The 21916-nt window shown below is 43.7% G+C and overlaps 1 protein-coding gene across 2 annotated transcripts in view; it reads right to left on the bottom strand.

Annotated features, from left to right (window-relative positions):
- The window catches only part of MXI1 (MAX interactor 1, dimerization protein), a 57459-nt gene that overhangs the window by 17052 nt on the left and 18491 nt on the right, over nt 1-21916 (bottom strand). For both annotated transcript variants that reach the window (XM_074907701.1, XM_074907702.1), the window contains exon 3: nt 12679-12708. In XM_074907701.1, coding sequence (XP_074763802.1) covers nt 12679-12708 — 30 coding nt within the window. The remainder of the gene's footprint in view (nt 1-12678; nt 12709-21916) is intronic.

Here is a 21916-nt window from a genome sequence, read left to right as displayed (position 1 = left end):
TTACACTCACTTGTTCTGTATTTTCCCAGCAGGAAAAGGGTTAGGATCCAACCTGGGAACAAACCAGACACTGAAAGGTTCAGGGTTTGTTTTGGAAAGAAAAATAATTAAAAAAAAAAAAAAAAAAAAGAAAATAACCACACTATCTTACAGAAATACCTGCTGTGGCACTGTATTATAGCCACAATCACACCCCTCCTTCCCTGTTATTTTGTAGTGCTTATGTCACTCACAGGATCTCATGACTTTAGGCAAGATAAATTACTGCTTCACGGCCAGATTATTTTCTATACAGCATCTCATCCTGGGATCACTCCTTGCTGGTTTCAAAAATCACTGGTGTTAAAAATAATAATTAACACGGAAAACAACAAAAAAAAGATAATTTTCACCACAAACCATTCACCTGGGGAGAGGCTGCAGTGGGTTTCCTCCTCATGAGAGCCAAATGGCAAACCAGAAGCACAGAATTCTTGACTTTCCTAGTGCTGTGCTAGCCAGGAACTTGCAGAGTTTGCATGCACTTTCAGGAAGGGTGAAACAGCAACCAAATGGAGCCGACATTTCAACTCTCTCCACAAGCAGAAAAGAGTTATGCAGCAGGCAAGACCTTTAAGTGAGAGTCAGGAGACCTGTCTGCAGACAGCTTGCATGACCTCAGGTAAATCCCTTGAGGAACTGAAGCACGCACCGCTCATCCACAAAATGGAGCTAATCCTAAATCCTTCACGGAGTACTGCACAGCTAAATCCACTCTTGGTTTTCAGGTGCTCATGTAGCTCAGCAACAACACTGGTATGTGAAGTGCCTAGAGAGCAGGACACTTTGGGAAGCTAATTCATTCAGCTTTCTCTGCTAGTTAATAATGGCTAGAGTACAAGATGGCCACATTTCTCAAAAATGGATCAATAAGCCTTCACTGCTCCCCCTCATATATGCAGAAAAAGAACCCCAAAGCAAACCCAAACAAAAAAACCCCAAAACTCTCTGAGGTCTCCTCTTACTTCTGTCCCAAGAAATTCCCAAGATGGAATTTCAGCGAAGCTCAAAGGAGTTTAGTCAGAATCAGGATGACAAGATGGGCTATATTGTTGACTTTGCAATCAAGCAGTCATAAGTTTTTAGTTCTTAAAAACCTTTATTTTCTGATGTCCCACTGTTAATCCAATGCACACAGAAGTTTTTGATTTACATCCAATTAAAAAAAAAAATTACACCAGAGTAGCTCAGACATCATGATTTAAAAAAAAAAAAAATCAAACATGAACACCTACATAGGATGCTTCCTCTTCTTTCTGTTTTTTAAATACATAGGTTACACTGGCTCATACACTGCTTTTATGCCGTGGATAGAAAACACTTAACTCTGGCTAGGATTCAAGAATTACAGAATCTCACCAGAGTTGCAGTGGAGATTACAAAAGCTGGCAAGTTTAATCATATTTTTCACTTTAAATAACAGAACAGTTTTAACACATGCTCCTTTAAAAAGAAAACAAAACAAAAAAAAAGCCTTTCAGAAACTTCTGCAATTTGCTTTCCCTGGATAGCTGAGGGGAAATGCAAGGGCAGCACTGTCTGCACAGACCTGAGAGCTAGCTTGGAGGACTTATCTGAGTCCCCTACTCCTGTACAACAGCCTTCTACTCCAACTATGGCTAATCATTTACAATATGCCCAACCCACAGTATAATCCCCTTCCCACTCTGCTCTTTCCCCACCATGTGTATTTTTATCAGAGATCACCAAGAAAAAAACCCACAACTTAAAAGAAACTCCAAGAGACACTCATGACTCCAGAGGGCCTTCTCACGTTTTCCTGAAATTTTTTACACCAGATAGAAGATTACTCTTCTTCTCCCCCTTTGCAATCCCTTCACTGAAATGCATCCCCATATGGGCTTTTTCCAGTGAACACCAGGTCTATAAGCTGCTTTTCCAAGCCAAGAAAAGTTTACAAGAGGTCACGCCAGAGAACAGGCTCTGCACATTTCCTAAGAGGGTCACATTACATAGAATATCCACCAGAGACAAAGCGTTCCCATCCGGTTTCCCACTTCTTTTGGCATCAAAATTGCTCTTCTGGGTAGGAGAAGTGGCAAACACATTCATTGGGAAAAGGAGAGGTGAGTATTTTCTCCCCCCTTTTGCTTATCTCAGCCAGAATTCCAGAGCATGCTTCTAGGGTCTAACAGAGCAATTCTTGCTATGAAAACTGATTACTATATTCAGCGTTTGGGACTCTCCCATTCACACATACAGAGGCACTCTTTGGATGGCTTTTTTTCTCCCCTAGAACAATGCCAAAATTATTTTCTCTTAGTTAGACATTAGGAAGAACTTCCTAGCGGTAACAACAGTTAATCAGGCCAATAGGTTGCACTGCCTCCCTCCGCAATCCTGCTGTTAAAGGCTTTTAAGGCCACACCAGATCGGCATCTGTCAGGAAAGGTTTAGATAGAGCTTATCCTGCCTTGGGGCAAGGGGACAGACCGCATAAGTGCTGCAGGCCCCCCTCAGCCCCATCTCTGACAAAACACCACAGCTTCACAAAATGCCATGTCTGTTTGAAGAACGCAGTTTCTTGCCCTCCTTTAGGCACAGGGCCTGAGCCAGCTGCAGGAGCATCAGGGGCTGCATGCTGCGTCTCTGGAAAGCAAAGGGGAATTTTGCCTCTCTGAGCTATGACCCTGGTGACAGAGCATTTGCTCTAGAGTGGCAGTGGTTGCTGCTGCATGCAGCTGGAAAATGGCAGTACTGCCACGTGTGTGGGAGCAGATAGGCAAAGTAAAAGGGAAGATCCTGAGGCATCCACAAGGCACAATTTTCACTAGCAGAATGAGACAATCACCTGCCGTGTGGGTTGGCAAGGAAAGGACAGGAGCAAAGCAAACTGGAGGGGTTGCAGGAAAAAGAAACCCCCACCTCAAGCCATTGAAACCAGTTACACCCCAGTCACCCCAGTGAGCTTCTCTACATGCAATTATGCAGCTGCAAACACGGAAAAGAGCAGCCAGCTCTGAGAAGCGCCAGGATCCAGCCTATGAGAAACACTGGAAACAAACACAGATCAAAGGGAAACACCAAGCTGTATACACAGCTGGGGCTGTCTTCCCCTGTTAAAGAGAGACAGGCACGTAGATTTTAACTGCAAGCTCTTTGTGTGTCCTTGCACGTAACTGTGTGCATCTGTGCAAATGCGAGTACTCCCCCCGCATTCAGCCTCTTGACATTACCAAAGTGTAGCTAACAAATGGTATTTTCCACAGTGTATGCAAGATTCACATACAGCTGGGCAAAATCTGACTGGTCAACTCACAACTCAACCCACCCCAGGGAACAAGGCCAAATAGGTGGGAATGAAAGACACGGGAGATACAAAGCAACCGCTTTTCATCCTCTGATTTCTACATTAAACCTGCTACATCGCTTCTCCTTTCAGAATAACTCATTTGAAGAATTTCACTGAATTTCCACGAGCAGAACACTTCCCATCTAAGGGCTGGACTTTGGCCATGGAATTATAGTGAATTACCCCAAGCATTCAACAGATTGTGTCTTTAAGTAGCACTGGAAAGTCCCTCCTGGGAGGAAAATGTAGAGGACGCATCACCCAGAACTTCCTGGGAGAGACAGAGGAATCCCTCCCGCACAATCCAGCTCTAAGTGAAAAGAGCAATGAACACACGCAGTAGCAGATGGAAATGCTGGCAGCTGCCTGTTCTCAGGTCCTGAGACACTCTTGGTTGACCAGGTTCTTCAAGGCTAGGGACAGCCACAGTGAACTCCTCTGGGCTGATCTCACCTCTGAACCCAACTGTTCTGTTCCTTTTCTCTCCCAGGCTGCTCACAGGGAGATCTACCAATGCACAAATAAGCAGCAAAAATTGAGTCCAGCATCAATTTCCTCCTCCTTTCCACACATCCCCTCCAATGGGTGTGTGGCTTTGCCAGCCTTCACCCTTGCAGAAGGATCCTTACCCTTTCTCTACAAACACACAAACTCACTTATTCACATAAAGAGTAGCATCTATCAAACACCCTCCTCTTTCATTGTTGCACTCTTTACTGCCCTGGCCAGTAAGCTGTTTGGTACAGGCACCCACTGCACTGCCCTCCATAACTGGACATAACTACAGCACTGGAGAGACAACTAGGGAGGAGCAACAATTGCCCAGGTGAAGGAGCAAGTATTCATTTGAGTGTCATGAAGAGCTGCCCTTCTAAACAATCCAGGTGCTTTTAGATCTTCCACCCTAGCTCAGCAACCAGCTAACTCAGAGATAGCAGCCTGCACTTGACTTTATAAGCATGACTAAGTTTTGTGCAGCTGTTTACCACCTGCTATGATAAAAACCACACCCTTATCATATGGACTGTTATCAGCCTGGGCCATGTGTGAACCCACTGATACCATTCACAGAACATTTCTATGAAAGTAACACTGCATTTCAACCTCAAGTCCTGTTTCCACTGGAGGTTTGGGTGCATAAGCTTTTTTTTTGTATCAATTTCTGTTATGCCTCCTTCTTTCCCTCAGCCCTTCCTGGGCAGAAACCCTTGTACAACAGTTACGAGACCACTATGCAACTGCTATATCCCCTTTCCTGCCTCAACTTCTGTGGGATGAATATGCTCGTTTGCAAAATCACCCATTTTCAGCAATGCCTTCTTCATCTTGAGTCTTATTGAGACTTCATCTTTAGTCTTATTACTCTATTTAAACTCCTTGGCAAAAAAAAAGGAGCAAAGAGCATCCATCCTTTGCAAAAGCTTTTCATTTTTCCCTAAATAAGCTGTGCTGCTGTACGAATGCACTCTCAAAGGTAAGTAACAGGCAAGAGGGACAGAAAATCTTACTACACAGCTAATGGGAAGTGATGCTCAGGCAGCAGTGTACACATAAAGGATACCTTCAAAAGACAGCTGTTAATTTTTTTTAATGGAACATAGGGCAGAAGACCTGACTCATCCCATTGCTCTGTGATCCAGGAACTCCTCTGCGTTCTTCCAGACTTGAACAAATCCAAAACCTTTATACGAGATTCAGCCTGCATCTGGCAGACTCAAGTGCCACTTGTGAAAAAGGGGATACTCCAATTTTGCAAATGCAGTGTCAGGATTTACCAAGCAGAAAGCACAAAGAGCACTAGGCAGAGATGTTCTGTATTTCTATACAAATTCAAAATCCTAAGGTACACAGAAAGGGGGGTAGGCAGATGACACCACCTACTGCTATGTTCTGCCATGGCCCCGACTTAGCCCTGTTCACTTTACCTGATGGTTTCATGGGAGCAGAATTCCTGATCCTTATTGCACATTGACCATTTAATTGTTTTATGGTTGTCACATGCACTGTCTGGGAGGAAACCTGCCTAGTCTGTTTGCTCACAGCTATGCAAACTGCTGGGGGTGACCAGCACCATTTGCAGCCAGGCAACAACCACAGCAACTGTGAGATGAAGCCCTTTGCTTTCATTTCCCAGCCAAGGCTATGAACGGCCATTACAGATGTGCGTTACCCACCAGAGCACCCAGACCAAGGGCTATGCCATTCTGCACCGAGAAGCAGAGCTGAGACAGGGGAAACTTTTGTGAAGGAGAGAAAAAGCAAGCAACTGGATGAAGATGTGGATCAATGAAGCAATGGAGTAGGTTTATGCAAACTTGCTCCTACTGGTCCATTACTCCAGGAACTGGATCCACATGTGTTTCTGCTCCTTACCTGTTAAATAGGGCTGTCCGACTCTTCCCACCAGCTCCCTGGCATATCTTAAGGTTACAGGTTCTCAAAATTGTGATACTTTGGTGGAAATGGACCACACACAGAAAGGAAAATGAGAAACTTCCTTGCCTACATTTCCTATCTCATGCCAAATTTCCTCTTGTGTCCCAAGCCTGCATGGGCTATGTTACCATAGTACCCTCACATGTCCCAGATACAGATCAGCACACACAACTCCAGCATCTGCCCCAAATGTACCAAGTCCTGAAACTTGTTGTTAACAGGTAATTTGTCTCAAAAATTATATTATTATTACCTCATCTTCTTTAAGGCAGCAACTCCCCAAGTAGCTTTTAGCTAGTAATGCTTTCAGGCCCATATGAGCAATGTTAGTCACTTGAACAAGAAAAGTTGTTGCATCACAATTTCTGGCTCTTGGCACTTCAAACAGGAGCATCCCCCAGGAAAAAAAAAAGACAAAAAAAAAAGGCTTGCAAAGTCTCCAGAGATGCATTTGGGAGAGAGATGTCAAGCACAGAGACCTGACACAACTGAAAACTGAGCCAGGAAAGCTGAATTCTTGACTTCCTACCTGAGGCCAGATTCTTCCCCAGTCCAAGCTCACTGATTACAGAGAGGATTTGCCCAGTCTTAATTTTTTTCAGGACAGCCATAAACACACAGAACTGGACAGGGTTCAGCCTGAAAGAAAACTGCAGCAGCACACCCAAGTAGAAATTTGAGGATACAACTTTGGGAAGAGATTCAAGAACCAATGCTGGCAACGATGCACTCCAAATCAGATACCATCTAAGTACATAAGACTGCTTTCATTACACATCCCCAGCAGCTACCAGACCCCCTCCTGACTCCCTGAAAGCAGTAAATAACCAGTAACGCACCATTTGATACCTCTTCTACTCACTGCTCTGGAAATCTTAAGTACAGGATGCTGAAAGCAAGAACTCAGTCAGTATATGGGGAAACCTGACTGCAGAGCATGTTTCTTTCCAAGATGGGGGTTTCCTCTGAAGTCTCCCTTCTGGGAGGCAAGACAAAAGGATTCTCAGCATCAGACCATTATGGTAAGGCCAAGCAGATTGTGCTGGCAGTTCTTTCTACACTATGGGAGGAAAACACAACAGAAAGTGTACCTAAAACACATCTTATTGAGAAGAGCTTTGTGATAAGTATCTGTTTCTGAAAACTGGCTTATAACAGTGATTTTTATTGTGCAACATTGTTGAAATCAAAACATTTTGCTTTGTGTTAGTTTATGCGAAATAGTAGTATTGTTCTTTTTTTTCTCTTCTTTCTCCAACTGCTATTGGATTCATAAGGGAGGTGCAGAGATCTGGGAGCAGAAAGGAAGGCAGGCATGCATTCACTCTTCACTGCATCACTCCGAATAAAAAAAAATAATCATACTGAAACTAGAAATTCCAATATGAGCATACTAAAGGACTTCCAACAAAATGAGGATCATTTTGCTTCCTTCAAATTTTGGCATGGAGATTAACTGTCCCTTTTCAGCAGCTTTACTCAGAGTTCAAAATGTTCTGCTGCCCAGCCAATGTGAAACAAAGCCTTTGCAGACTTTCAATTGTAAGTGAATCAAAATGCTGCTTCTGCACAAGGAGGCATTTTGAGTGGACAAGTGTAGTGGTCAAAGAGACCGCTCCCAGTTTTACAGCATCTGACTGGTGAGTTCTCAGAACAATGCAAAGAAATACCTGCAATATAGCAAAAGGTAGACTAACACTAAACGATGACAACTAAGCCTGAACATATCCCAAAAGAACATCGCTCCGATAGCCTTACTCCACAAACTACAGACTTCACTCTCTCCAGGTTAAGCAAAAACAGGCACAGCAGTGTAATAAGTCATCCAGATCTCCTAACTAGAGGAACATGCTTCAGCTCTGCTGAAAATTGTTAGTCCCAGCTGAAATCCACACGACAGAGTTGAAGACAGCTCGCTACCTCCAGCTCTTGTTCCATACTGCCCATGGAGACAGGAGGTTTAGCTACAGTTCCCACAAGGAGCAAGTTGGATCCCTGCATGCTCTGACCTTTGGATGTGTCAAAGAAAGATGCATGCTCAGCTGTGCTGGACACAGTTTGACTGCTGCAGGGAACATCACAGGTTCCAAGTTTTATTAATGAGGAAAACAATATGTACTGTCAACATTTGCTACATGAACTTAACATGAAAACAAAGCCCACTCCAGAGAACAAATGAAACTTAGTGGATTAGTTTCTTGTTCCAGCTCTCCTGATAAATAGCACTGAACTCAACACCACATTGATTAGTTGGTTCAAGACAAACACTGATCAGATTGCCTTGGCAAGTATATATAGCACTACAAAAGCACAATCATCCACGTCTATTCAGAGTAGCAAAGATTCACTATACTTTTATTTCCCTTCCCTCTATCTTTTCCAGCCTAAACAGCATGTCTGCACTATTTAAATGCCCTACGTTAAATGCTTTCCCCTCCTTCTCTTGCATTTTGCTAAGACACACTCAAGCCCCTGTTCTAAAGAACCAGAATCGAAGTGTGCAATTGCTGTGGAGCCCCAGAAGGCCCCACATTTCAGTGCAAGCTGACCCAGGTCATGGTTTTCTCCTAAATGTTCAGTAGGGTTTTTCCTTTATCTCATCTGCTACCTCAAATATGCAACCTAGAGTAACAGTCAGCTCTGAAACTGTTTTGGAGAAACACTCTGCAATAACAGTCTCTCACATTAAAGAGAGAATGGGTGGGGAATCACAGAAGATAGACAGGGGATCTTGGTAAGAGTCAGAAAGGCTAAAAACCACAGTATTCGATGATTGCTATGCGTCTGTCTTCTTCACTTTGTTTCATATAATCTCAAAAGATATCAAAAGATCTTACACTACTTCACTCTATGCTTTTACAGTAAACACAACTCCTTAGCAATGTGGTTTTGGAGTTTTGTCTCCTTTAGACTTTGTCCTTTTTAATTTTGAGGTATTTTTGCAGAGCCACAAATTTTGTGGGATCTTCAGAATATTCTAATTTCAGTGATTATCCCAAGGTCTCTTTTCCTCTTCGGATCTGTCTCGTTTGAACTAAATTATTGTTACCTTAAGAAAAATTTGCCCTAATAACTAATTCTTTACCCGATTACTCAGCTTTGTTTTGCTTCCTTCTGCTATATTACAATGCAATCATCACCAAAATCAAATAGAACAATCTAGGATATACACAAAAACTTTTTTTTTGTTTTTAAATCTGATCAACAGCTTTACAAATATCTCTCTTGTCTGTCAGAAAAGTTATGTCTCCTGACAGAACATCACCACCATGGTGGTCTACCAGAACTGCCACTTCAAGAGCAGCAGCAAAGTCATCTCCGTGCCATGCATCTTCTCTTTATACCACACCGACCACATCCTTCCAAAACTGCTGTGTGTCTAAAATGTTTACAGACAACCGTTAATTCTTCTATCTGTACAAGACACATCATTTAACTTAAGCCTGAATTTTATTTATTATCCTTTTTTGAGAAAATATTACACTAGTGAAATTAATCTTTCAGTTACTTGCTTTATCATGTTTTCTTTTAGAAAATGATGGGGTGTTGCTTACAAATCAGTTTTTTTAGTAGGCATGTTAAAGAACTAAAAAGTATTGTTTTAGTGATGCCTTACAGCAGATGAGAAGCAGAATACTGGTTTGTTGTTTAAATGCAAGCTATGACTCATCCTGGGCAGAGATAAACTGAAACATACCCATCAAATAAAAAACACAAACAATTTTCCAACATGAGGATTAATGACAGATAATAACTATAAATTAACTTAAATCTTTTATAAATAAAACAAAGCCCCTTACATAAATGTCACTGCAATCTCTTCAGATAAAAAACAAAATCAAAGCAGAAAGTCACTTAAATACTACAGTTAATATTCAGTACCAATTAAACAGCTCCTTAGCAGAACCACTGAGGTGTTCATGAAATACTTCAAGACTAAGAAAAGGAGTGGAGCTTAAAAAAAAAAAAAAAAAAAAAAAAAAAAAATCGCTTCAATTTTTTTAAATATATGTTTAGTTACTTTTCGACATCAAAGGGGTACAAGATTCTTAATCTAATACATTGAAACATCATCAGCTCAGCAATACTGAGTCCAAGTCAAATCATATATTCAAAAAGGAGAAGAACGTTTTGTTTTTCTAGTGTTCTCTTGCTGCTGCTTGAAAGAAACTCTGTATAATTGTTGAATGGGTTAAAACAAAATTTAACTGAATGTAAGAAGGCCACTGTTCACAGACAAGAGGGGAAAAAACAGAGTCAGAGACCTAATAGTGGACAATTTTGAAAATTACAGTGTGTGTCAATAATGGAGATAGCAGTTAGATTCAAAAGGAATAATCACAAATAATAAGGAAAATGAGCACCTGCCAGACACAAAGCCATTAGTATCAGGGCTTTTATCTTTGCAACAGTTAAGTCTGGAGACACTGACAAACTTAATGACACAGCAAATAAAACATGGTGAAAATCTAACTGGGAAGCTATCCACTTCACTTGGAAAACACTGCTGTGGAGTTTGAAAATAAATGCTTTCAGTATGAAACTCACTGTCCAAATCACTGGTAAACACTGCAAACCCAGCCTAGCCACTACAGGGTCTGGCTGGGTTTGCAGGTGTGTGTAGCTGCTCAGGCCACAGCATCTGCATTAAGGGACAAATAATCCCAAATGAGAAGCTGCGGGCTCCCAACCAAAGACCCCAGATACATAAGTTTGCCTGTACAGACCATTCAATGTGATCCAATGTGTGCCCTTCCCAGAAGGGTGAAACCCAAGGGCTTGTAAAACCATGTCTGAGACACAGACGTGGAATACAGTGCCTTGGAATGAGAAGGCCTGGAGGAAAGACTTTGCTAAGAAGGCTGATGGTTAGGAGTCTTCAACCTGGAGCAGGTGGGGACTAGGGAGCATAACTGAGACAGAAGGAGAGGAAGAGAGAGAGATGATATTATACCAACTGGGAATGGGAAGACAAATTCTGCAGCAAGCAAACAGTTTGTCAATATTCAGAAAAAGGTGGCATAAGGGGAAGCATGGGTAGTAATACTTCTCTTGCTAGTAACATATATAACAAAGTACTGGACAGCAGTCAATCCTCATGATATCCCTACCCCAGGTAGTATTACTGTCCTCAGTTAAACACAGGGAATCATGGTAGAAACTTCCTCATCTTACACAGGTAGTTGGTATTAGGCATACCCTAAACCCCTCAAAACTTGCCAGTCCTTAGCTGGACAATAACTTGTGCAATGATAACTGCTGAGATCTCACCCACAGAGTCTGAAGCTTCACTGCCTGCCCCACAAGCCCGAGGGTAGAGAAAGATGCTCACAGATCCAAACTTGGACAATGCGAGACCACCAGGTTGGTGCAGGGAAAGATGGAGACAGCCCTGCTCTAAAGCTGTACTGAGTGCAAGCAACGTTTGCAGTAACAATTAGATATGCAAATAAGCACACTGAAAATTAGTGATGGTTTACTGTCGTCATGGAGAAAAGAAAACACCCTCCGTTCTGGGTCAGACCCAAGCACTGCATTTTTTTTTTCTTTTCCTCACTAGTAAATAAAGCTGTAGAGGGCACTGGAAAACTCAGGAGCCAACACTTCTCAACACAGCTTAACCTGGAACTGGAAAGGTTGGGACCTGGGGAGCAACACAGCCCAAATAAAAAAACCTCCCTGCATCACTCCAGAAAGGCAGGACCATGACAACTCTGTAGACTCTTAAAGCTACCAGGAGGTAGAAACACAATCTGGAAGAAACACTCACACCATGCAAAGGCCAAGCTGCTTCCCAGCACTGCTGCTGCTGGGAGAGGCAGATGTGGGGGAAACCGAGGATAAGGTGATTCATGAGGTACTCAGCTCCGATTCCCCTGAAGATACATGGGAAGATCTTGTCTGAATGGAAATACACACCTGGCCCAAAGCCTCTGGGTATCTTTGGCCATCCTTATAGGGCTCCTAGCCCTTGTTAAATGATGGCTGCTAAGAGGGAAGAGGAGGCAATCAAACTATTTAGACTCAGCTTTCCTACCCTGGGGGTTTCTTCATAGAAGCAGCTGGCCAGAGCACTGCCTTTGTTCCAGCAGCCACAAAAAATACAGACACCCTCCTCTCAGCCCCCCTAAAATCCAAAAGAAGAGCCAAGATAAGTTTATAATGGAAACCCTGACACAACCTTAACTATAGCATCCTGAATGGAAGGTGATAATCTGATCTGTGTGTGAACTAGCTCCCCTTGTCTCAAATGGTATTTATCTTACTTTAACTCCTGTTACAAAAGGGTTGAGTCATATAGCAGAGCTAGCCAAGTAACAAAACTGCAAGGCTTGCTAAAACTTCAGATTCAAGGATAAACAGGCATAATCCTAAAACAGGTTAGAAGAGAGAGTCTCCACAGGAGCACTGGTAGCCAGACCTCTGAGCCTCCGGACAATGGTATTTTCTTCTGCGCCGCAGAGATTATCAAAGCCCAGCGGAGGAGTGGGAGGGAGAGGGTGCAGAGCACAGGGCTCTGCCCTTCGGTTCATGGTAACACATATTACCCAGGGCCCAAGAAACCTGATCCCGTAGCAACCTCATGTATGGAAAGCGCCCCAATCAGATTTCACTGTGTCAGGAGAAGAAAAGTATTTACTCTGCATACAGATTAGTCACAAAACTGGGTCACTTCTTGCCTTTTCAGAGAGAGGAAAAAAAAAACCAACCAAAAACAAGGCTTCTTTTTCAAGATCTTTTTGTGCCTTCTCCCCCGACTTTTAAAACTACGTGATGCAGCACGGTCATTCACAGCTAAGCTGATCAAACAGCACCTGCATGTGTAAGGTTAAAGCACATTACACTCACCAGGCCTGCATTTCTTAGAATTCAGCTCATTAGCTACTTACCGGTTCTTTTCTAGTTCGTTGTGCGTAGACCTGGAAGATAAACAAAAATTTGGATTAGCAACCTTTGACCTCTCAGCACCAAAGTTCAACTGCCACAAGCCGTACATATCCCCAGTGGCACATCACAGCATAAAGCCAACCAACTATACACATTAAAATCTATAGCTATAACCTCAGCCTCCCTGCCGACAAGAGATTCCTCCCCTCCAGTATTTACCTGCTACATGCAAAGCTGGTACTCTTACTGGTGTTACAGAAAATGTTCCCTAGAGACTTAAATGCACACAAAATCCTGAAGAGAGGCAACAATTAGAACAAGGGACCAGAGTCGGCCATTTCCAGGCTACTTCTGGCTCTGTCACCAACTCAGTACAGGACTGCAGTTACGTTTCTTTGTGCCTTAGCTTCTCCATTCACTCTGTAAAAATACTGGTATCATCTGCTAACACAAGAGCTCATGGAGTATTAATTTATGCACATCAAATACATGGGGAGCTTCCAGCAGAATTGGTTCTGTAAGAACAACCCCTGGAGCCCTTCAGCAGTCACATGCTAGATTTAGCAAACTTAGTAGAACCAGATATGGCCATCATTTGGGCACAAAACAGGATGGCCACTACTGCCATGTTTGCAAACAGCAGCAGCACTGAGTAGCACTTTCAGGATGCCTGGAAACCCCTCGGGGATTGAAACAGCACCGCCACAGCACTAGCTTGCAGTGAAGCAAGTGACCCATAAAGTGGCACTGTGACCACTTGACAAAGGAGGGGGCTTTGTCTTTATACCTGCCCGCTACACCAAGCATGGTGCCAGCACTCCCTAATTTACAGCTCGCAGCTTGGAAATGAGACTAACTAGAAACAAAAGGGAATCGAGCAAGTTCATTCTCCTTGCCTCTGTGATAGCAGCACAGGTGGCAAAAAAAGCTTAAATCCTTTCAGGATTTCTAATCTAACGATGTTATTAGTAACCCAGGTAAGGTTGTTGAGGATTATTTAAAAAGGAGAGCCATTTATCCAACATATCTCTTTAACAGAAGGTCACCTTAAAATAAGAGTAAAAGGAACCCAAGAGCTTAATAAAAAGGATCTATTTTCTGTAATTTGGCATCACATTTCTTCCGGAGCTCTGAGAAGATTATGCTCTATCCTCCATCTGGAGAATCCCACAGAGAATTCTACAATTAGGGAACTGAATGGAGGATGTGCTCCAAGGGAAACCCTGTCATAATTAAATGCTTCTCCAAAAAAGGAGAAGCGCTTAACAGGTGTTAGAACCTCATTGAAGATGACGAATAAACTACGGAGGTCTGCAAAAAACAAGGTAAATGAGTCTTAGCTAGCCGTGGCTGAGAGCTGCAGGTAGCCAGGGGAAAAACAAAACATTACTGTATGTCTGTGCAAGACACCCTGTGCAGCAGGATATGGGACACACTAAAGGCAAGGCACACTACAGCCAAACTCCTAAAGTTGAAGAAACTCCCAAAGTCAGTCCTCCCCTCCCAAAAAGAGAGGATCCCTTAAGTCTGATTCCCAGGAATCAGAGATGTGAACATAATATTTAGTCCAAAAAATCTCCCAAATCAAATCCACATCCCCCCCCCCCCCGAGTCTGTAGCAGCAAAATCCAGGCAACTTGGATGCAAATTAACCCACCAGGACTGAGCTGAGGCCCTTTAAAACCACTGCCCGTACGTTCTTTGGAACACGCTTATTGTTCTTATTTACTGTATGTTCCTGCAGGACACTTTGCGCTCTTCTTGGCTATGACATTAGCAGTTATAAAGCCAGAGATATGCAATGGCTTGAATTCCTATATTATATCGAGCCAATTATCAAGGCCAGCACTGAAAGAACAGAGTTTGGCCCACTGCTGTGAACAAAATTAAACCAGCAGGTTCTCCCTACTCCTCTCACACAGGAGACTCTTTATTACTTATCTGCCTTCTGATGAACAAGACAACTGAGAGGGGTCACAGGCTTTTCACCAAGTCAGGAAATTTATGCTGTGACTTTTAACCATATTGGTGGCAAGGAAAAGAGCAAACCTCCACCCCCCCCAACACTTTCCCACTGAAGCTGAATGCAAAGGAAAGAATCTCAGCAATGCTGAATGAATCCTATGGGAATGTTACTTCTCTCACCTGCCTATGCTCTGCTTAGTCTTACTGGGGACATTTGGAAAAATTTTAATTTTTCCTTTCATCTAAATTTAGGAAAAAAAACCCAGTACCACTTCCCTACTACCACCATTCACTAACTCTTATCTTCTGGCCAGTTTCCCTTTGCTTGGACAACGGATACAGAAAAACCCCCTCTCTCTTCTGTTCGTAATTCATTTCATTTTCTGTAGCTCCTGATCTAGAGATTAATTTTCTCCACTCATCTTTGAACTGCACATGTTACTAAGATTTATTTGGAGTTAAACAAGGACAGTACTGTCCATGAAGTGTAAAAAAGTACAGAAACCTCTGCTGATACTACATTCAGGAAAAAAAATCTTCTAAACAGATTCCAGAAACAAATGTAACTGGACCTTTTTAATCGAGCTGGTCTTATCAACTGAGAACCCAGAGTTATCACCAGACTGAAATCAAAGCTCCATCCTTGTATGCCATCACCAGCTTTTTGATGGGTATAGGATGACCACCACAGCTGTGAACTACTTCAGCACTCTGGGAATATTTCAGGGTTACTTGTACCACTCTGCATTTGCAACAGCAAGGAACAGGGTGTGTTCAGTGTGATGTTGCTCTGCTGATGTTGACAGCCAGTCACAGCCTGTGTGACCCAGTGAAATAAGGACACCATCATCGAGCATGGACCACAAACCAGCAGAACTCACATCTCCTCTGTCAGGCATGTAGGGCAAGCAAGACCTTGGCCCCACCTGCAAAGCTGAAACGCTGGCGATACAGGTACGGATATGTCCAGAGAGGAAAACAAAAGCCCAAGCACACATATCGGCACTGCTCAAAATCTCAGCTGCAGTTTAAAAGTAGCTCAAGCACAAACTGTCTGCAGAGTTGTCAGTAAGTCAGGTTTCTATAGCAGGCAGCTCTTTCACAATAAATTTAAAACACCCAAACTGATAAAACTACCCCTAAAAACTGAAGGAATATTATATAAGGAGGAGGATCCTGCTGACTACATTTTGAAAACAGCTTGGGAAAAGATCAAGAAAGAGTTTTAGAAGCTTAACATAAAAGAGCCAAGCAAACAACAACAAAATCAGCAGAGCAGTCTCATTTCAACAAAAAGCTGAAAGAGAAGAAACTGAAGTTTATCCAGCTTTACCCCAGATACTTGAAACCAAGTACAAAATAGGAAGAAACAGGGAAGCAGCAACTGTCAGTCACTCTAATTTAAGGTCAAATGTAACAACCTTTTTGCACCACTTACTGTGATTCTGCCTGGAACCTTGCTATCCCACACTGTAACAAGATGTTGCCAAAACATTAAGCTACACTGAAGTCCCCCAGTGAATGAGACATTGTAAATCTGTCACTTTATACCAGTTTTATTTAAATTAAATCTCTCCTACCACAGCAGATGCAGCCAAACTTTCCCTGAGCACAGGTAAGCCAACAAAACAAACTGCGTCAGGGAGAAACAAGCTCTAAAGAGCACTGAATTCATTTGTCATTGGTTTTTTTACTGTAATTAAAATCACAAAGCTGCCACATGACATTAAACACAGCTGACCTTTCTGGTTTACACATTTAATATTGATAAATAGCCCAACAAATGCATTCGCTGTATATCTGCATTTTCGTTTGGCTTCTTAGTGAGGTAACTATTTTCTGTTGGGAAAACACAGCAATCGAGAGTCCTAGCCATATGCGGTACGTGGATGGCATTTAGACTTAGACTCACTGACCCTGTCATCTCCTCGTACGTGGTCACCTTCCTGTCTGTATCTGGCACCAGCTCCTGGCTCCAGAGGAGCCCAGGACTCCAGGAGCTCTATCTCCATCACAACAGAGATACCAGTAGCTCATGAGATGCTGCCATAAATACTGCCAGGTAAGGGGAGTGGGGAAGGAAATAAAAAATAACCCTTCCAATACATGTCCTTAATGCCAACACAGAGCCAGTGCTTCCCCTCCAAATTCTGCCTTAACAAGAGATTAACCAGGAAATAAATATTCCATCAGCTTGTACAAACAAAGGCACAGTTACCTGAATCACATTTAGCAGAACAGCAAGAACATCCATCCCCAGACCAGGCCAACCACTTTCTGCCTTAACTTCCCTCTGCCCAGGTTCAGCCATCTCTGCTGCTTATGCACCATCACATCACATCACATCGTCTCATTCTTCTTCATTTTACAGACCTTTCCCACCTTCTGGCCCTGCCAACACTCATTCACTTGGCCAACAAATTCCCCTGTAGGAACTGTCTTCTTCCATTCCCCAAGCCAAGATCAGCCACCCTTCTAGAACCAGGTGAACCACATTACCACTCTCTCTTATGCAAGGTTCTTCCTCAGAAATGACTCCTATTGGAAACAGCCAAATGACAAACCAAAACAAACAAAAAGGAAGGGTGATCAACTGCTTCTTTCCATTTTAAATCCACCCGTGTCCACAAATCAGAACTTACTGGCTGAAGAACCCCCATTTTGCCAGGGTTTCAAGTAGCCGTGGATCAATACTGTAAGTAGTCCATGAAACCAACTGCACAAGCCATAGTCTGGGAAGCCTGTGGAGAAGCTCCACCAGTAGCAGCATGTGAGGCTTCCAGCCCAAGGGTAAAGACTAACGATAGCTGTGCAAGACTCAAGTCTTCCTACCCAGGTGAAGCTGCTCAAGGGCTGAGTTTCTAAGGGAGTCATGAACCCACCTCACATCTGGGAGGCCCAGGAGCCTGGCTCTCGGGGGGCTGCACAGGAGCCTTGGGAACCAGCATGTGGTACTCAACACTGCCAAGAGCTCCTACGGTGAAGAGCAGGATGCAGCTGAACAGGAGATGGCATAGCTGGGTCAGAAGTCCTTCTGCTGCCGTTCTTATGCCCTTTGCAAGTACCAGCCTCAAGTCTAACAACAGCCTCACCTCAGCCTTGCCTATCAGCAGATCTAACAAAACATTTGTTTACATGCAATACTAGAGACAGAAGTTATCTCAGTCATTACTATTCCATGATCCTCGACACTGTCTGGCCTCAGGGTCCAGAATAAATGCTTCTCCATGAGGAGCCGAGGTGAGGAGACAGAACAGACTGTTTCACCCTCTCACTAACGTCACTGGAGATGCACCAGATTACCCTGGCCCCAAACTCTGGCTAGTTTTTCTGTCGCTCTTAGACGGACATGGTATCAGATTCCTCCCACGGCTCTGATCAAAGCTGTTTTCCCAGGATCAGGCCAGACCCTTTCCAAAGTTCACATTCTCTGTCTCCAACAGAGAAGGGGACAGAGCTGTACTGGCATCTGGTCATGTCTGTTCATCTTTGGAAAAGGAGAAATGGTCCCACAGCCTGTTTTCAGCTCAACGAGGGATAGAGACCCCCTTCATGTGGTTCACAACCGCAGAAAGTCACCTATCCCTGTGTGTCTACACAGTATTCTGAAAGGCTCCCACAACACTCAGTCAAAAACAGCTTTCAAAGGTACGCTGTACACATCCCTTCAAAGTCACCTACAATATTTACACAGCTCCTCTCAGTTTGGTACCTACTCCTCCTAATCACTATTTCTGTTGGCAACACTTCAGAAAGCAACTCTTCCCTAACACGTTTTATGCAGGAGGGACAACACCAACAACAGAAACTCCAAATTATTTTCCTAAGGCCACACAAGAAGCCCATGGCAGAGCAGCATACTTAACTTGGGTTCTCTGGACCCCAGGATAAGGCTTGCATCACTGGGTTGCTGTTCACAGGCATCCCAGATGGACACCTAACCAGGACATTTGTGTCATCTGATTCTTGGGTCAAGGACAAAAAAAAAATGACATAATCATTGTAAGCTGCAAGTGGAAGAGTGGAAAAAACCCCCATCAACCAATCCAAACCTAAACCAGCCCTCATGTCTTACCCACTGTCTGCCAAGTGAGCCAACCCTCCTCTCAGACACCACTGTATGAACTGCCAGGGAAGAATCTAAAATGGGAGCCAAGAGCAAAGTAATATTAGTTTACTAATAAAACTCATCTGATAGACATATCAGGCATAACCCTCAGGCGGGGAAGGAACTGCAGCCACAGTCCCAAACACGGCACACTCTTCTGTTGGTACATGTTCTGCTTTTTCATCACAAGGGAGGAAAGAGCAGAAGACATCTCCTTCTTGCTGAGCACAAGTCTCTTCCAGTCCCAGAGCTGGGCTCTCCCAAACCAGAGAAACACCATGTCAAACAGCACAAGGTGGCACTCTGCAGGGGAAGGGTTTTCCAAGCCAGGCCACACAACAACAGGAATTGCAAAACAGTTGTTTTGCATTCAGTGCTGCAATCTGGGGCCAGCAAAGAAGTCCACAGCTGGCTTCCCTCCCCACTGTATGGGCTGGGAGCAAGCATGCTGGTGTGGGCCTTGAGTGTGGTACCACCTGAGACCCTCCGTGCAGAGGCTGGTCCTAGCCCCAAGTACCAAGGGAAAACTGCCCCATCTCAAACACTCCCTCACGCAGGGCCCTGCACAGCCAAGAACTGGGTTTGCTGAACAAGCAGCTATTCAATATTTTGTTTTCTCCTCATTGTTCAATGCGTGGCCTCAAGCCAAGCCCTGCTCTGAATACAGAACCGGTGGTTTCCTTGCAGGCTTTCTGACAGGCTCACCGAGAGCAGCGGCTGGGCAGCTCACAAACACGTTTATTGTCAAGCATCCTCGCGTTCCAAATCAGAAGCTAAGAAACAGGGAAATCAGAGTTGTAGCTTCTCGTCCCTCCGAGCGCCTCTGTGAAGACCCCTAAGGGCTTAGTTTTCTGGGCCACTTTAAACATTCAAAGCATAACTCCTGCTGGTGCACCTCGCGACTGTGCATCATCAGCACTTCCACAGCTCAGATCCCAGGCTCATACCTTGGGAAAAAAAAGAAATCATAATATGAAGAATAGACTATTTGGGGGTCTCCTATGACAAGCTGGCCTGAAAGGGACTTGCTGAATGTACAGAGGGCTGCTGACAGGGGCCACGGGTGAAGTGAGTTCTCCAGTGTGCTATTCACTTCTCCATTTGTCTGCCTCCTAACTTCTGTGACAAGTGAGCAAAGGTCCTACAGAAACCACCTCCTTCCCTTCCCAGTCCACATTTAACCACATCAGAAGGGGCTCGTACACACAGATCAGACACAAAGGCTGATATATATTCATTCTGGGAGGTATCTTAGCCATGTCAGTAGAGAAACCCTAACCCACCTCCCTTGGACATGCAGCAGCTAATATCTACAGTGATTCAGAACTTGGCCAAGTTAGGGTAGATTCTTACAGGTCAGGAAAAAGTATATTCTTTGCCTTTATTGAGGCAAGATTCCTGTCTATGATCCATGATGCATGGGAGTTTGAGCTCCCTTCTAGACAAATTATTGACCTATTTTTTTTAAATTTTTAAAATACATAGACAAATCATGTTTTTCAGAATCTGGTGAAGAGAAACATCAGGTGGCTTCACCACGGCACCTCCAAGCTCCCCCATGAGCAAAGAAGAGCACGGCACAGAACGAGGACAGCAAAATACAGACACTTCCTCACACTAATGTCAGGTGTGCACTCTCTCCCAGGTCTCTCCCAAGTGCTACTTAGGAAGGACAACCTCCCTACACAATCATCATAAACAGATCACTTGAAGAAAAATGAATTAAGTAAAATGAGGCACAGACTTCATCCATCCTCTGCTAACACCTTGATATCTCTGCTAACAAAATTTTCTCTGTTGAATATTCAAGTGTATTACAGAGCAGGGTAGGGCCCAACGCTGCAGCAAGCTCTATGCAGTCCCTGCCCCACTGACTTCCAGCAGGCTCCATGAGTCTCACTACATGCTCAGGGACTCACATCTTTTCTAAGGCCACATCAGTACCTTAGCTGCTGGTACCTGCACAGCAGGGAGATCACAGTGATTCACAGAAAAAGAATAAAGGCACAGGAGGCAATTTTCAAATCTACCTAGAAAACTTAGAATATTAAGTCTCATCTTCTTTCAAACAGCCACAAGCTCCAAACCACCGATTCTGCTCCTGAAAACAGGATTAGAGAAGTGTGCACATTACCCCGCTGTACAGATGGTAGGAACCACGTAATGTACAGATGGTAGGACCCATGTAGGTCATCTGACGTGCCCAGATCTTGTAGCCTTTCGGCAGCAGACCCAGGAAATGATCCAAGGGCGCAGCATGCCAGCCCTCTGCCCTATACCATGATTCTTCCCACACATAGCATTACCCTTTTGAGGAAGATGGTCATACCCAGAAATAGCCTTCGCAATGTCATCTGCAGAGCAACAGTCTGTTTGGGGAACACGTACTTCTCTGCAACATGCATCTTCTGACCTAAAGAAACTGCCTTTGGATGCACTGGGGAAAATGAGCTTTTTGAGTAAATGCCACCTGACTGAAACACACTTTGTTTGAAAAGAAACTGATGGCATTTGTATGGCTGTGGGCCAGGCCAGACTTTCTTCACTTCTATTTAGACTTGTTAGTTATCTCTCATGTTACAATTATATTGCTGCAATACTGTGCCTGGAGAAGAAGGGAGGGGAAACACAGTTGAAAATACATTTAACATCACTCTTAGCTACACACTGTATTAAGGAAACTGAGGCACAAAGACTTACACAGGCTGTAACAATATCAGGAAGAGAACCCAGATGTCCTGATGTCTGGGGTTATATTCTGTTAACAGGAACATGCTCATCTAGCATCTGGGAGATCCATGAAAAAGGAAGGCTGAGAAAAACCGAAGAGCTCCAATTTCTTCTCTTCTTACAGTTCTGGCTCACGAGCAGAAGCAACTAACATGAAGGCAGCAAGGTGGCTACCTCCCACTGCTTCCAGATGGCCAAGCTACTTGTGAAACAGTTCATGAACTGCTACAGTTTGTAGCCTAACTGTTAAAGGCAAACCAGAAGCGGTCTCATGTTACCCTACCATTTCTATACATTGCTTTACAGCTGCCCAAGCACCTGGGCAATGACGACTGCAGTAACAGTCTCAACAGCAAACCCAATGTCATCTGCCTCTTCCCATAACTTCTCCCTTCTTGATGGTGTAACAGATGGAAGGAGATAAATGAGAAGTGTTC

The sequence above is a fragment of the Athene noctua genome, chromosome 5 (genome assembly GCF_965140245.1).
Source record: "Athene noctua chromosome 5, bAthNoc1.hap1.1, whole genome shotgun sequence".
NCBI lineage: Eukaryota > Metazoa > Chordata > Aves > Strigiformes > Strigidae > Athene > Athene noctua.
This window is presented reverse-complemented; position numbering and strand designations above follow the sequence as displayed.